At 46.9% G+C, this 16,808-nt stretch overlaps 1 protein-coding gene across 4 annotated transcripts in view; it reads right to left on the reverse strand.

The window, feature by feature from the left end:
- Positions 1–16,808, reverse strand: part of TMEM276 (transmembrane protein 276) — a 55,210-nt gene that overhangs the window by 26,974 nt on the left and 11,428 nt on the right. For 2 of the 4 annotated variants that reach the window (XM_085604565.1, XM_085604563.1), the window contains exon 2: positions 9,574–9,679. In XM_085604565.1, coding sequence (XP_085460691.1) covers positions 9,574–9,663 — 90 coding nt within the window. In that variant the 5' untranslated portion in view covers positions 9,664–9,679. The remainder of the gene's footprint in view (positions 1–9,573; positions 9,680–16,808) is intronic. The other 2 variants (XM_085604566.1, XM_085604564.1) reach the window with 1 other exon arrangement.

The raw sequence follows: 16,808 nt of genomic DNA on the forward strand, positions 1-16,808 counted from the left end.
TGAGACTTCAAGGAGTGCTGACTCACTTGAATGTTTCGGCTTGAATCCCGATTGTAAGGTGTGGGATAAATTGGAATTCTCAAGGTAGGTCATAAGCTGTTGATTGACAATTGTTTTCAAAATGTTTTCTTTGCATTTGAAGAAGAAAGATGGGCCTTCTATTGGACAGAGTCATTGGGTCTGTCAAGGGTTACTTTTGTAGAGGCTTGGCAATCGCCAGATTCCACTCAGAAGGAACTACTGGTTCCACTAGTGAAGTGTTTAGGATATGATTAATAATTAGATTTACCACATCAATTGCTGCATGTAATATAGATGGAGGGCATGGGTGGAGCAGAGATCCTGATTAACATGTCAAGCTGGCTTAACGAGAGTGCACGAAAGAGATCTCCTGAAATTAGGTTAGTCCCACCTTTGGGATAATATTGACAACAGCTGTGGGTGGATCTTTTGAGAAGTCAATATTTAAAACTGGACTAAAGCCCTATTGGATGGTGGATCTCTATTCTTTAAAAAAAAAAGACTAGATTTGGTCACAAAGAGCCCGAGGGGAAGGAATATCTCTGGCAAATGTTTTTGGTTGAAGAAATATATTTGCAACATTAAAGATGGCTTTTGAAACAAACCAGGCCTCTTCAATTTTGGAAGTGTAGTAGCATTTTTTGCTTCCTTGATCGACTTGTAATATGCTTTTTTGGGCAGCCGTAAACTGATCAAGATCATCTTGTTTATAGGCTAAATGCCATCTTCGCTATAGTGATTTGCAGTACCGCTTTGACTCAGCTAGTGCTGAAGAAAACTAAGGGGAATGACACTCCGGAGCAACATTTCCTGGAACGAGTGACTGGAGATAATTTCGCGGCAGAGTTTAGGATCCAGTTGTTAAATGAGTCAAGGTTCTCACCAAGTTTTTCCATCAGCGTGGGGCTGGTGCGGATAAGGCCAGAGATTAAACTAGGGTTAGATTTCAATGCTCCCAACTTGCAAATCTTAAGGTTCATATCATTTTGATGCGTGTGTGAGTTATGTACGATAATAGCCAATTTGAATAAAATTAGGCTGTGATTTGACCCGGGTTGAACAATGGGGACTTCGACGGATAGCACAGGGTAATTTGAGTAATTACCATCTAGAGTGTGGCCTAACAAACGGGTGGGAGCAGTTACCCTCGTATTCTAAAGGTATCTGACAAGTTGATAACTTCAGGGCTAGATGAATCATTGAAATTAAAATTAAAATCTCCTAGAACAATAAAGTTGGCGTAATGAACTACGGAAGAAGCCAATGCTTCCTCTACCGGGGTGAAGAAAGATGTTCCGGGTCTAGAGGGATAACAGAGCAGGCAACCCGCAATCGACTGAGAAGGGTTGACTTCAAGGCGAAAGCCTAAGTTCTCAGCTCCTTTAAGGAGGACAAGGTCAAAGGCGCTACGGTGCCATGTGTCCCCAAAAATATTAGTTATTCTGCCCCCACGGCCTTCCTCTGCATCATGCCGGATCACTGTAAATCCCAGGGGGAGAGCAGTTACAATACCAGGATTAGCCCAGAGCTTTGACCATGTTTCAGTAATGAACACAACTTCGAGTTGGTTGTCAATGATGAAGTCGTGCACTTCCTGTGCGTGCTTACTTAAGGAGCGAACATTAATTAAACCTCCCTGAAGAGATAAGGGTGCTCGCTTATAAAGAAATCTCAGGACAATCAAAGTGCACAAATGAAAAACACATCACAGTGAGGTGAGCTGGGGGCGTGGGGGTACAGTCTAGGAGGACAGGCAGATTAGGAAGAGGCGGGTTTTGAGACTTGTACTGAATTGCACCAAGGAACAAGCATGCTGCACAAAAACCATAATGGGACCTCAACAATAAGCCCAAGGTGTCTTCCAAAACTTCAGAGACGACACCTCGAGGCCCAAACTCTCGATGTAAACCATTGAGTACACCAATCTGTTAGCGCACAGAACAACTGTTGTCATCAGCAGATGCTCCCCAAGGCCGGGGGGGGGACACTCCAATAAATCACTGAACTAACAGCCCTCCCATCAGCTGAGCATGTTGTTTCAGTAACCGTGGCAAGAGGCGAGTTAGTCTAAAGTAGTGTTACTGGAGTCACAAGTCTCAGCTGGTGGGGGATGGTGCTCACCTGATGCCAAGACAGGACTTCCATCGAACCAGGGAAAGACTGTTCTCCTGATGGATTCAGAACTCTAAGCTTCCAAGACTCTCATTTCATTTCCATTTCGAGCCTTGCTTAGGTCTACACTGAGCTGTTCTCCGTGGAGGAGCTCCATCGCTTTGAGCAAAACACGCGTCAAGAGATACCACTGCACTGCTTCAGATGACCCACAAAGCCACAGAAAAGGCATCCGTGCTCTTTTATGTCATTCACTGGTCCACATGGATGTATTTCTACCATTAAAAAAATATATATATTTGCCTGGCTGGATTCGTGTCTTTGAAGCATTGATCCTTGGCACTTTGTATACTTAAAATTGGAGCAGCCTCAGCTTTCTTCTTTATTATTCATGTTTAGATTTTTTTTTTTTATTCTTTATATTGAACATAAAAACAAGCTTCAGATAATCATCATATGCATGGAGATTGTACAGGATAAACATTTGTCGCCGGTAATCCAAGGCGTAACATACATCTAGATCAATTACTAGCTGACATCAGCTATACACTCGAGGGGTATGTAAACATCTGATCATTATGCCAGTTTCTATAACCTTCTCATGTTTAGATTTTTAAGCACAAATGTTGCCCACAAAGTAGGTATCCGAGCGCTGAGAGAAGAACGACAGCACTAAAGGTGTGGAAAATAAAGGTGCAGTGAAAAGCCCAGTTTTGAGATTCTTTTTAAACAGATAAGGGAGGAAGCCTTCTTGATGTCAGAGGGGGAGCGTTGCAGGCCTTAGCTGGCAGGAGGGTGACGGTGCAGCCTCTGGCACATGCGCGGACGGATGACCAGAATAACGACAGAGGTGGATCTCAGTGGTCTACCTAGCAAGTTAAAGACAAACCAATCTACAAGATCAGACAGACCAGAGTTGCTTAAGGCTTTAATCACCAGACACAGATTTAACAAGCATTGGCAAAGCCAAAAGGTCCCGCCATTCCAAGAACTATTGGTTTTGCCAATATGTTGTAGTCGTGTTTTATACCAGCGCAGCTGCTGTTCAGCATGGCTAAAGGTTACTAGGGTAAAGGAGAGTGGTGTGGAGTGTTGTAAAGGGGAGTAGAGTTGAGTGTTATGGATTGGCGTAGAGTTGAGTGAAGTAGAATATCTGAGTGGAGTAGAGTGTCGTAGAGTGGAGTGGTACAGAGCGTCGTTGTGTGGAGTAGAGTGTTGTAGAACGGAGAAGCGCGGAGCGGAGTAGATTGTCGTAGAGTGGAGTGGCATGGAGTGGAGTAGTGAAAGAGAGTGGAATGGCAGAGTGGAGTAGACTGTGGTAAGAGTCGAGTGCCACAGAGTGGGGTTGAGTAGTGTGTCATAGACTAGAGTGGAGTAAAGTGGCATGGAGTGGCATTGAGGGAGGTGCATAGAGCGCTGTAGAGCGGAGTAGTGTTGCAGAGGAGCATAGAGTGGATTAGAGTGTTGTAGATTGGAGTGTCACAGAATGGAATAGAGTGTCATACAGTAGAGTAGAGTTTAATGGAGTACAGCGCCACAGAGTGGAAAATCCTAAAGTGGAGTGCCGTACAGTGGCCTCGGGTGAATTGGCATAAAGTACAGTGGTTCAGAGTAGATTGGTGTAGAGTGCAGTGACAGAGTGCAATGGTTTTGAGTAAAGTGGTGTAGAGTATATTGGCGTAGAGTGCAGTGTAGTAATGTGGCATAGAGTGCAGTGACGCAGAATAGAGTGGTGCAGAGTATATTGCAGTGGCATAGAGTTCAGTGGAGTAGAGTAAATTCTTTTAGAGTACAGTGAATTGGCATAGAGAGGAGTAGTGCAGGGTAGAGTGCAGGAGTGCAGTACAGAGTGGCATGAAAGTGCAGTGATGAAGAAAAGATTAGAGCGGCATGAAGTGATGCAGAATGTAGTGGCGTAGAGTGGCTTAGAGTTGAGTGGTGCCGTGGCATACAGCGCAATTGCATAGAGTAGAGAGGTGCAGAGTGGAGTGGTGCAGAGAGCAGTGGCAAAGAGTACAGTGGTGCAGAGTAGAACACAGTGGTGTAGAGTGCAGTGGCATACAGCACAATGGTTTACAGTGGCATAGCATGCAGTGTAAAGTGGTGCATCGGTTTAGAGTAAAGTGCTGTAGAGTGCAGTGGTGCAGAGTAGGGTGGAGTGGTGCCGAGTGCAGTGGCGTAGAGTAGATTGTTTGAGTGGAGTGTCGTAGAGTAGTGTAGCATAGAATGCAGAGTAGATTAGGGTGCCTATGAGTGCACTGTCATTGAGAGAAGGTGTACAGAGCAGAGTGCATTGGCGTAGTGTACAGATTGTTTGAGTGCAGTGTTGCTGTGTAGAGCGGCATTGAGTGGAGGGGTACAGAGTGCAATGGTGTAGTAGCGAAGAATGCAGTAGTGCATAGTAGAGCTGTGTGGGGCAGACTGCATTGGCATAGAGCAGAGTGGGGTAGAGTAGAGGCGTGGAGTGGTGCAGAGTAGAGTGCAGTGACAGTGTAGAGTGGTGCAGAGCAGACTGCAGTGGTGTGAAGTGGTGCAGAGTGGAGTGGGGTGGGGTAAATTGAAGTATGCATGGTGTGGTAGCGTACTGCCATTACTGACAACACATCTTAACCAAAAATGATCATTACATTTTCACAGACATATAGTAGTACTGATAAACGTATACACCGCACAATCAATAATGTGTGTGAAAGTCATCAGCTAGTGTATTGATTTGCTAATTCTGATATATTCAGAAATATCTGCAGTTTGTTTACTGGCATTTAAATTGTATGTGCTTGAGAAAAAAAAACATTGCAAGCCTTCCTCCAGCTCACCCCCAGTAGCCAGCATGAATGTCACATAATTCCTCTCACTTTGAAGCCAGACAAAGAAAAGTAAACACCAAGCTCCCTGGAAGACAGAGCCCGACATTTGACCTCAGTCTTTGAATGCAGCGTAAATATGGCAAGATAAGAACAAGATTTAAGGGCCTGTTTACAGAAAGCGAGCACTGGTGAAAGAATGCAGCAAATAGGATTTGGGCAATGGAAGGGACAAACTCAAGCTGGACAGCCTAAAACAAATAAGAGTCAGCAAACAGAAAGCAAGCAAATCCGAGCTACAACCAACAAAGCCAACAGGCGGAATGCATTCCCAGGGAAACTCTCCGAATGTCCACAAGATTTCATTAGCAAAGGTAGGCTTTGGCCTAAAATGAGTCGCTTTGCAAGGGGCAGCCAGTGCAACGTAGCAAGATGAGGGGTGACAGAGGCTCAGGGGGAAGGCACAGGAAGATGCGAGCAGTTAGATTCTGTACCATTTAAAGATGATCAATAAGAGGGTCTGTATACACTGGTATAAAGAGTAGCAATAGTCAAGTCTAGAGGTGATTAGTGAGTGTGTTACTGTTCTTTGAATGTGCAAAGGAAGAAAGACAAAGACACTTTGGAGCATTTTAACAAAAGAAAAGCAGATGGCTGCGACTTGGTTGATTTCTGGGGCGAAGGCAATTTTTAGTCAAATAGGATACCAAGGTTTCAGACCAAGGGTGCAGGGGAGGGAAGAATGCCTTATTCTGGTAGCCAATATGATGAGAACCAAAGTGTTGTGTCCTTGCCAAAAGGATGACCTCAGTTTTATGGCCTTTGAGTTTTTACTGCAGTTTGCGGTCAGCCAGCGAAAGACAGCAAACAAGCCGTATGTATTACAATGCACCCAGCATCAAGGATGAATTTGCAGGGATATTAAGCACAATCTTGATTATCATCTGCATATACAATAATGCAAAAGACCGTAGCAGGGAGTCTAATGTAGAGACATAAACGTTGAACAGGGTTGGCTTGAGCAATGGCGAAACTGGCTAAAGTGGTTGGATCATTGTTTTGAGAGACAGCAAATTTTCCGAAAGCAACCATGAGCTTGTCAGCGCTCACGCCGGTCCAGTGATAGCGCCTCGTGTCTAGAGTATAAGGATTATGCCAATGGTTGTACTGGATCAGGACTCCCCCAGAAATGGAAATAGCAGAAGACTGAAAAGATGATAGGGCAGAGGCCTCGAACTTTGTCTGTGGCGAGTTCTACTTTAAAAAAAAGAAAATCACCTCCAAGCAAATAGCAAATGTTATCACTTAAAATAATGCCATTATCACTATCATTCCATGAACTGACACAGTTGTACCAGAGAGGAACCGATTAAGATGGGGACACAATATTCTTTCAGCAGTCCTTAACACAAGGCATAGCTTCAAGGCTCCTACTTGTCTCAGTTATGGATGCTGACCCAGCTCTCCTCTGCTCCTGGGGTGATCTTGCACCAAACACACACATTGCCACTCTGGCTCCTGTAGCGAGCACTTCAGTGAGTCCACACTGGGTCCTACTCCAGCTACTGTTGGCAATCCTCTTTATCTGCATTTGACAAATAAAATCCTAGGCAATCGCTAGTGATAAAGCTGAATGTGTGTCATAAGGTCAAAGGAGAAAACTAAAGACCACAATGAACATGAAAATACATATCTTGTTTATTTTCTAATTTAAAATAGTTCATACGAAACTGAATACAAACAACAAATTGTTATACAAATGTTTAAATTTGTATACACATTCAGCTTTATCACTAGCGATTGCCTAGGATTTTATTTGTCAAATGCACTTTACCCTGTCCTAGGAATTGGAACTAACAGGGGGTCCTTGTTGTACGCACATATAATCCTCTTGATCTGCCCATTGTTCACACTCATTGTGTGACTGACAAGCAGGAGCTACAACATGACAAATCTCTTTGTGACGGATAGATTGAGAGTGGCGACAGACCGTCATGGGGCAGACCCTGAGAGCCTGCCCTTGCTTTGGCTGGTTGCCATTCTAAAGGTTTTAAGCTAAGCAGTGATCCCTTCTTTACCCAGCACATATCCTCTTAATGAGGGTTTGGCTTAAGCTCTGAGAGCTACTTCTAGGGTGCAACGAGTAGCTCCCAAGCTTCTCGTTGGAGACCCCATTGCTTAGGAGACTGACTGCGACTGACCGCTGAGAAAGGAGGCTAACCACTCGAGTGCCTTCAGGCGAATTCCTATCTCATGCAGTCTGGAAATGAGTATGGGATGGGATGCTGTATCATACGCACCATACAGGTTGAATAGAATTAGTGCTGCATTGCTGACTTGATCAAGGTGTGTCAGATACGTTCAGTGGCTGCTATGTTGTTTTGGTGCTGTGACCTGGGCGGAAACCACAATGGGTGCGGTTTCGAAAATTATCACGCTCTAGATAACAAGACAATTGGCTGTTGACGTGTTTCTCAAAGATGTTGGAAGGGTAGGGCAGCAATGAGGTGGGATGATAGTTTTTTGAGATCTGAGGAATTTGCAGAGGGTTTCTACAGTAAGGGGATGACAATAGCATGTTCCCATTTCGACGAGACGGTGGCCGACTCTGAGAAGGCATCACAAATGCAGGCACAGACTTGGTTAATGATTTTGGGGGCTAGGTTAATGGTGTGAGGAGGGAATGGGTCGAGAGGGGAGCCCGCTTTTACTAGCAAGAGGAGAGGGGTGACAGATCCAGACTCCTCAAGGAAAAATTCAGGAAGGGATGCGCCCTGGAAGGGAGAGGTTGACTCTTCGATGAATACAAAGGCTATGGGAAGTTGAGCAGAAACATTGGCTTGAATGGAGATCTGATCATGCAAAAGGTGGAGAAGCCATTACGTAGATCTGCGAGAGGGTGACAGCATTATTAAATACAGAAAGCAGGAGAAACCTTTTGATGTTGGAGAAGACTGCGGGGAGAATTACTAGTTGCAGTAATAGTAAAGGAAAAGAAGATCTGTGAACTGCTCGGATAACTTTGTTATTTTTCGAGGGCGGCATAGTTAATAGACTTTGCTTCAGCTGAGTACGAGGTGCTCCTCAAAGATTCTAGCGTTTTGCTACTTCTCAAAGCGATTGGCAAATCTTCCATGTACCAAGGGAAAGAGGGCTTGGGTCGGCGAGGACAAAAATTATGGATGCGGTCAATTGTATTTGAGGCGACAGAGAACCACTAATTGTAAGAACTGGTGAAAGTGGTTGGATCACTGTTTCGAGAGACTGCAACATTTTGGAGCGCAACCATGAGATTGTCAGAGCTCACACTGGTCCGGTGATAGCTCCTCATGTCTAGATTATTAGGATTATGCCAATGGTTGTACTGGAATTTTTATTTTTTAAGCAGAAAGATCTGGCCACACCACAAAATATGAGGTCATCGGAGTGAATCTAGGGAGGTTGAAGAACATCAGATATGGGGTGTTTCCCGTGGGGTGGGTGGGGGAGGAAACCAACTGACTGAGAGGGGCTAATATTTCAACAAGCGCCTTAGAGGCAGCATCACGGGGATTGTCTATGTGGTAACTAAAGTCCTTTATGGTGCACAAATTGCAGAATCTGAGGGTGTTGGGGGGTTTGTATTCTGAAGGAGATGCTGCAAACTGGGGTTTGGGACCTGGATGGTGCAATGGCAAGACAGCCGAGAGAATGGTGTTTGAATTGATAGAAATAGTAAAGAGAAGACTTTCGCAAAAAGGGGTTGGGGGGCTTTCGACTAGGGAACACTTAAAGGAGGAGTGGTAGGAAATAGCCAATACACCATCTACTTTACCCTGACGATCGTACTTAAGTATAGAGTAGTCTACGGAAACGGCAAAGGGAATTTTCAGGTGGGAAGTGTCCTTTAAGCAAGTTTCTGTGGGGAATACTATATTAAGATATGCTGTTTCCAGGGGATCGAAGATATCCTAGTGGCTTCTGTAAAGCACAACTAATGTGCCACCTTGTTATTGTTAGCAGTTTTTATAGGTTATTTGTCATCTAGCCTATTTCATGCACTAAGTTGCAGGCCTTTCTTTGGTGACTAATTAATGGTGTGTGCGTGCCACTAGTTGTGATCCACTGGTTACAGAGGAGTTCTAGGAGAGCTCTGTTGTGTGACTGTAGACAGTGGGACAACAGAAGCGTGCCCGGAGGGATCCTTTCAAGACATGGGTGACTTGGGACAGGCATTGGCCAAGCTGTACATGTTGACAATAATGATCAGGGAATGGCTAAAACTAGATTGTGGCTGAATCTGATATGGGGCCAAACTGGACACTTGCTTCAAACAGACATATGGCCCAACTGGACATGTGCGTTACAGAAGACTGGAGCATCTTGCTTTGGATCATTACATTTACTATATATTGTTGCCATTTCAAACTTAGTGAACTACAATAGGAGCTAATTTCAGAGAAGATCTCAACCCTGAAGGGCATTAGGTTAGAAATCCAACCACACTGCGTGTAGAATGTGGGACCTCTTTGCAAACACACTATATTATGAACTATTTGGACTCTACATTAAAAAGCTGATAGCACTCTAGAATCCTCCCAGCCGTTCTGCTAGCCGCTCCCGCCACTGACTTAAGGGTCTCCACTTTTCCACTCACCTCAAAAGTGCGAGCCGCTGAGTGGACAGCCACAGTGGACAATAGAACATGGGAGACAGCGGTGGTCCATTGTGGATGGAGGCCGGGCATGGTGCCCGCACAGCTGCTGGAGAAAGAGAGGACAGCAGAGGCTCACTCTACAAGAGGAAACAGCTGCACGAATCAATACAAACCCTTGTTGATGTATAGTAGGCCCTGTAACACACCACCTAGACATACAGTAAACATTCTGCCCAGTTAAGAAATGTTCTGTACGGGTTCCAGCGTAAAATCTCCTATCCAGTGTCTTGGAACTTACAGTTCTTCTCACTTTATGATGTCTGGCCTACAGTAAAGTATACACAAATCCGTACTGGTCCAAGAGAGGTGTCTGTTTGGAATATCACACAGGAAGCCTGGAGTCATTTCTACTTCCCATGACCCACCCGCCCACCTGTTGTGCTTGTATGTCCCTCCAACCCAAAGCTTCCAATACACTGGACTTCTTTTTTCGATGGTTCTCCCTAAATGCCAGTTCTTGCCTGGATGGAGGTTTACAATTCATGTCTAAATATTTCTGCAGATCCACAGCCCATCCCCAAAAAGAACAACATGCTGAATCCCACCTGTGCCAGACCACACAAAGTTTTAAAAAATCCATCTTGCCGAAAACCACAGATCTTTCAGCACCTTAGGGCCAAAACCCCATCCTGCCAGCACCCCTGGGTCACTCAGTGAAAAGAGCAAGTTAAATACCCTCTACCCAAGTTACTTGATTACAAACAGGAGACGGACTTCCACTTCACGCCCTTCCCTCTGTGGTCCAGTTTAACTACATGCATTATTCTTTAAATGGGAGAGATTTTCATTACCTTGTTTTTTCACTCTTAAGTCTAGTACTCCAGCACCCCACTTCTAGCTTGGTGGATCCATCTTCATATTGTGTCCTCACAATGCTCCCCCCTCCTTTTTAACAAACTTCCTTCCTTGTCTCCTGCTTCTCTCACACTCCGAAACACACTTGCTCAAACATTTCTGGACATCCTCAGTCTGCCGAAATGTTTTGGGGGTTTCTGGCCATGGGTAGGGTGTATTACCTCTCTTCAAAAAGTAAGGCAGAGAGAAGAAACAATTGATCGAGTCCTGAAAGGAATTCTCTTTAAACCCCTGGAACTTAGGCACGCATGTAATTTCCGTGTGGAAGAAGACAGATTTTCAGCACGTTTTCTTCAATTTGCATTCAAAGCTAGTGGTTTCAATATTTCTTACAGTCCATCAGGGCTTTAGGTGGGGGCGGTCTGAGCACCCCCAGTTTTTTGGGGGGGGCCTCGAACGGGGCCTCTATTTTCGGGCCTCAAAGGTCAAAGGTAGGGTGACCAGACGTCCCAGTTTTTGTTTGGTGTAGCAGGAAGGGAAATCCTTTGACGAGCGACACTTTCTCTCGGGATTTCCCTTCTCTTTGAACACACAGCGCCACCTAAGTCATTGTGCCAGCCATCGGGACAACAACAGCTGGTTAGAACTGTCATGACCCTGCTTTTACAGCCTGCAGCAAGATTTCTCCAGCAACCAGTGTGACCCTGCTCTGCCTTAAAGCAAGCAAGGGACGAGGGTCTACAACAGAATCCAGCAGCAGTGAAAAGGGAACTTACCTTCGTGACGCCTCCCCAGCCCTACCAGCACCGTCGGGACCCTGCCTCCGCATCAGAGCTGCCTCAGCCAGGATCCTTCTGAAGCCACACAAGACTTGCCCTCCCAGCCTGCAACGGGAGTATTTTAATGGCCCTAGACAACTGGTATAAGCGGATATGAAGAGAGCGGTTGCTTTTAAATACAGACTACGAGCGACGCCCGGGCACGGTAGGGAAATGAAAGGATCCTGTAGATGTTGACAGTGGTGTCGCGTTTGGTGAAAATATCAATTGTGAAAAAGAAGCGCCCTCTACAGGGTTAGGGTGTGAGGTGCGTGGCAGTAATGTATATGCAGCAGAATGTATGTGGGCACTCAAAGGACACTGCGCCATTATAATTTGCTGCTGTATTTTATTGTGGTATATGTAAGTATTTTACGTCCTTCTGGCAGCATTACCCGCACCTGTGTTCTATATCAGGGCATTTGTAATTGGCTACAATATTAGTAATGGCATATTAGTACATTTTATAGTGATGGTTATATTGTACGTCGCTTATATTTAACAACGAGCCATGTATACTTTGATTGAAGCTTCCTGTAAAGCTCTAGCGTTACTATTTATTTGAAAATAGCTCTGGGCCCAAGGGCGTAACTACCAAACGGATTCTGAGAAAGAACTTATAGCCAGCTTCAGTGTGCTAGATGCAGGCAACTTGCCTTCTGGTGATGAATGCATTCTTTATGGTGAAGCAGATATCCAGAAACTGTGTTCAGAGTTTCAGCTGCCAGCAAGAGATACTATCCAAGCTTTTAGACTTTTCAAAGGTTTTGGTGGAAAGAAAACCCCTGAAGCATTAACAAAGTTAGTAGTTTGCATGGAAACCCTGCCTGCAAGTAATGCGGATTGCGAGAGAGGTTTCAGCGCAATGAACTTAATTGCTTGTCCAACAAGGGCCTCTCTTCTTGTAGGGACCATTTCTTCATGCTTATGGGTAACACTCAATGGTCCTGCATTTGACGCAAAGCTCTATGTAAAGAGTTGGCTGGCAAAAGGTAGAAGGTCTGCTGAAGAAAACTGTTGTGAGAAACCCCAGCAAAATAGACACAGTGAATATCTTCGAGGGTTTTGGGAAATCCTGCAATAGATTTCTAAGTAATGTAAATAATTTTTACATGTTTTTTAAAGTGTTTGGTATTTTATGGCTTATACTTAATAAATATACCTTTTTGCCTATTTTATTATCCTTTGCTGGATGCGACTTCATGATTTTCTTAAGCACACAATGCTAGTTATCTTGATTTAGACCACTCCCCTTCTCGGATAGGCCACACCCCTTTAAGAAATTTGCTACACCCCTTTTAGAGCACCCCCAGGGTTTTTTTCCCCACTTAAAGCCCTGCAGTCCATCAAACCCTTTTCAGGTGTTTCCTGAGCTCTTCTGGCACCTACAACTGCAGACCATAATGGGAAGCCTCTTCGCCCTCACTGACGTATGTTATGTTGGCCCCCATTTGGATGCTTATAAGGGCTGACCTGGTCACAATTTGTCAGCAAGTGACATAGAATGACGAGTGTCCAAGCATCCATGCAATCACCTCACTATGCAGTACTCATCTCCTGAGACTGAAAAGACAATTTTTATCTTTGTTAAGGAAACCATCATAACAAGAAGGTTCTGCCACAAGACAAAATTGTGGGACATCTTCAACTATGTCATAAAAAAAAAAAAAATCCAGTATTTGTAAAGCACAAACAATTACCCGAGGTTGTCAATGCGCTGGGGGCCGTCAGGAAGATTAAGCGAGCTATTGCCCAGAGTCACAAGGTGCTGGGCTAGCCTGCTGCCGGCACCGGGGATCGAACCGTGAGCCCCCTGGTTCCGGAGTCAGGCACCCTGGCCGCTGCACCACACCTCTTCCTCCTGTGGTCATGAGTCCAAGACCACAGTTTTTTCGCCTAACCCTAGGACAACGGTTGTCTCTCAATGAGTTTGCTGGAGTTCCGCTTCGAGATACTTCATTGGTCAGCTCTTATCCTCATCCCTTAGTTCCATGCAGTTCATCTGTGAACGAGAATGTCGCTGGCAGTGAAGCTATTCATCACTCCAGAGTTAGCCGGGTGGTCTGCTATTGTTCAGATCACTTAACAGTTATCCTGATTAACCCTAGTCCAACACCATAGCCCTTATTTCAGAGGTTGGTGATATCCTCTGAGACAGGAACTTCAAAGAGCTTTCTTTTGCCCACTTCCAAGCCTGCCCATCTGGTACTGAGACCGGGTGAGGGAACTGAATGCCACCATCCTTCTGCCAGCAGTCAAGCCACCACCAAACGGCATTTCCTACCACCTCATGGGAGGGTGGACGGAGTGTAAGACTCCGCTCCACAGCAGAAAAAAAGGGTTGAAGATAGCCAGGACCAACCTAGTACCACAAAATCATCCTTCTCGCCCATCAGGGAGGACACAGAGGAGATAGTAACATGGACGAAAAGCATTGGAGTGCTGCTGCCTCCACAAGCTTCCGTCTTGTCGGAGAGAAGGGTGCAGGTATCGCCAGCCCTTCATAGTGATCCGCGCTGGACGAATGGGGCTACACTTCAGCCGCTTAGGATTTTCAGAGTTCCTGTTTTTGGGAAGTATTTAATGTGGAAGTAAGTGTGGAAGTAAGGGCTGGTACAATAAAAAGGGATAAAGAGGCAGTTACATATTACAGCTTTACTGCTATAAAGGGTGTGCCAGTCAGTCTAGAAATGTAACATTGCCAGAGTTATGCAGCGCAACCAAGGGGGTCTCTACACATGTTGCGGCTTTCTGAGTAGCTCTGGTAAGGATGATTTTTCATTGGCGCGCCCTGATCAGACTTTAAAGGGATGCCCACTTCTGCCAGGGCACACTTAGATGCTGTGCTCTCATTTTCTAAAGCAGACCGTCGCAGCAATGCTGTGGGGCATCACTCCACGCCCTTAACCAGCTTTAAATTCACTGCTTGCTTTGCATGGGACTGGAGAATGAGCCCCTCAATCCTAGACGCTCTTTTGGCAGGCTCTGGATCTTTCATGGGCTCGTGGAATGGGAGGGGAATCACTCTGAAGCCCTGCTTGCACGGCTGAGGATGCCTCATCGAATGTGCGCTCCTTCGTCACCTCCACATGCAGTGCCAGAGGGATCAAGGAGTAACAGCAAACGCTCCGTACACAGGTTTTTTGTGGGATAAACCCTTCCATTACAACTTCAGGCCTGATGTGGCGTCCCCCGAGTAATGGACCGTCGCCGAAAAGCAGTGGGTGTCCTGTCCGACCTATTTAGACTGTTTACATATCTGTGCACTCTAAATAGGGTGTCTGACAGCTACACTGGCAGGTATCTTGCATCTGCAAACTCTACATCAGGGCGTGTTTTAATGATCGAGACCGGAGGTGGAGGAACAGAAGACGGGTTTTTAGTCACAATAAATCGCTGTTGAAAGGCCCTGCGGGTTTTTAACACTGTGCATGCGGAACCCGCAGGAACTTCTGGAAGAAATGCAGTTTGGCTGCTTTGAATAGAGGAGGAACACCTCTCCATGCGGCAGCACATCTCTCTAGCAGGCAACATGTACCAAATGTCCTGCCTGCACCATCTGCATGCCAGCCGCCATCTGCAACATGCCTGCCTACAGATCCCATCTCTGTTACGGGTGCACTATACAACCCCTGCTTGCTGTGGTTGTCTGCCTGCACCGGATGGGTATTTTATGGCCGTCTGCCAGCTGCAGTTAAATGCCCTGGGACTCCTGCCAGTCAGCACACTATCCACGTGCCACAGTTACCTGTCTGACCAGCTCTTATGCCTGCTATAGCTGTCTGCCCAGCCAGATGTGCCAGCTGTAGTGGTCTATAGATGTCTGTCTGCAGTACATCCATCTACCATGCCTGTCCATATGCATCATATCTCAAGCCTCCTGCACCGGATCTCCGTTACAGGTGTCTGAACCGGAACTGCCTGCTATGGTTGCCTGCATCAGATCTCCCCGTTTCAGTTGTGTGTCTGCATCATTTTACAAGCCTGTCACATTTGTCTGCTCCAGATCCCATGCCTGCTATAGCCGTCTATCTGCACCACATCTGCCTGCTATAGTTACGTCTGTATCAGATCTCATGCTTACTAGCGCTATATCAGTATCGCTACCTGACCTCATGCCTGCACCAAACATCAAGCATTCTGCAGACATCTACTAGACTTCATATTCCTGTATAATTGCTTCAATCAGATGCTATGCCTGCTACAGTCGGCTTTCTGCACCAGATCTACCTTTTAAGTGACCTGCAGCAGTCCTCGACAGATCACACCTGCGGCAGTTCCCAGTAAGAGCCGTCCTGCCTGCTATGGATCTGCCTGCTGTGTGCCTTCCAGCCGCCATATGCTGCCATTTTGTGGGCTTCATTTTCAACTAATAGGATACATCTGGTGGCCCCTAATTTCTGTCAACAGACACCGGTGGACCCCAGAAGAGCCACAAGCGGAGGCCTGGAAACAGGGAGCCCCCGAATGTGGCCCTACAGCTGTGCTTACGAGATTACTGGCCAGTGGCCGTCACTCGTGGCTTGCGGTAAGGAAGCAAGGGCCACCACTGTGGAGTTCTTGGGTGGCACGTGGGTGTATGGGAGGCCTAGGGGCATGGGGGCACAGCGGGACAAATAAGGACACGACAGCAGGGGTTACTGTTGTGGGCCGAAGACCACGAGCGGTCTCGCGCCCCTTTATTTATACCGTCGGGCGTGCCCGCCCTCCGGGTGCGTGGGTGCGTGAACAGCGTGCTGGAACGGGCCGGGTGGCTCCGTTACCACATCCCTCCAATCTTTCAGATACAGAGATCATTTCTCGCTGGACAGTTCAGTTCTTGCGCACACCACGCAAAGTCTCTCAGTCTCTTACTTGGGGCCGGGTTTGGCCGAAGTCCATACGGCCGACTCCGTGGAACATCTCCTCGGCCTGTTCCTCCTACCCCTCGGCCACTGGGCGCCTCGGCCTCGGCGGGGGCCCCGCCTTCTCTCTCGTTCGCCCCGGGCAGTGGGGGTGCGTTCTGTGATGGGCTTGCCGGCAATCCTGGTGAGCCGCCCCCCTCCGGGGCCTCAAACTCTTCCTCCTCCTGGTCGGTCTCGGGGACGCCAGATGTTATTCGTTTGAACCAAGACGCATTTCGCGTTACCGTCCGCGTCCCTCTCCTGGCGGACACCATGGTGCCCCGCACTCCGGTCACTTCCCACACCTCCGGTTCGAACGGGGTACGATACTTCCAATTCGGGTACCGGTCCTTCAGGATGACCCCGTCTCCCACCTGGAGACTCCTCCCCCGGGCTCTCCTCTTCAGACTGGCTTTCTCGTTGGAGGTCCGCCTTCTCCCTTGCGCCGCCTCTTGGTCTAGCGGCGTGGGCAGCCACACATGACTCGCCGGGATATTGTCCCTGGGGGCCTTCTTGAACAGAAGGTGCGCTGGCGCACACCTGGTTGTACAGTGGGGGGTCCGCCGGTAGGCACTTAGGAACTGCGAGAGGCACTGATCCGCATCTTCTCCTTGCTCGACTCCGATTCTCAGCGCCCGGTTCATCGTGCGCATGAAACGCTCCACCTCCCCATTCGCCT

Source organism: Triturus cristatus, chromosome 5_1, assembly GCF_964204655.1.
Source record: "Triturus cristatus chromosome 5_1, aTriCri1.1, whole genome shotgun sequence".
In the NCBI taxonomy this organism is placed as follows: domain Eukaryota; kingdom Metazoa; phylum Chordata; class Amphibia; order Caudata; family Salamandridae; genus Triturus; species Triturus cristatus.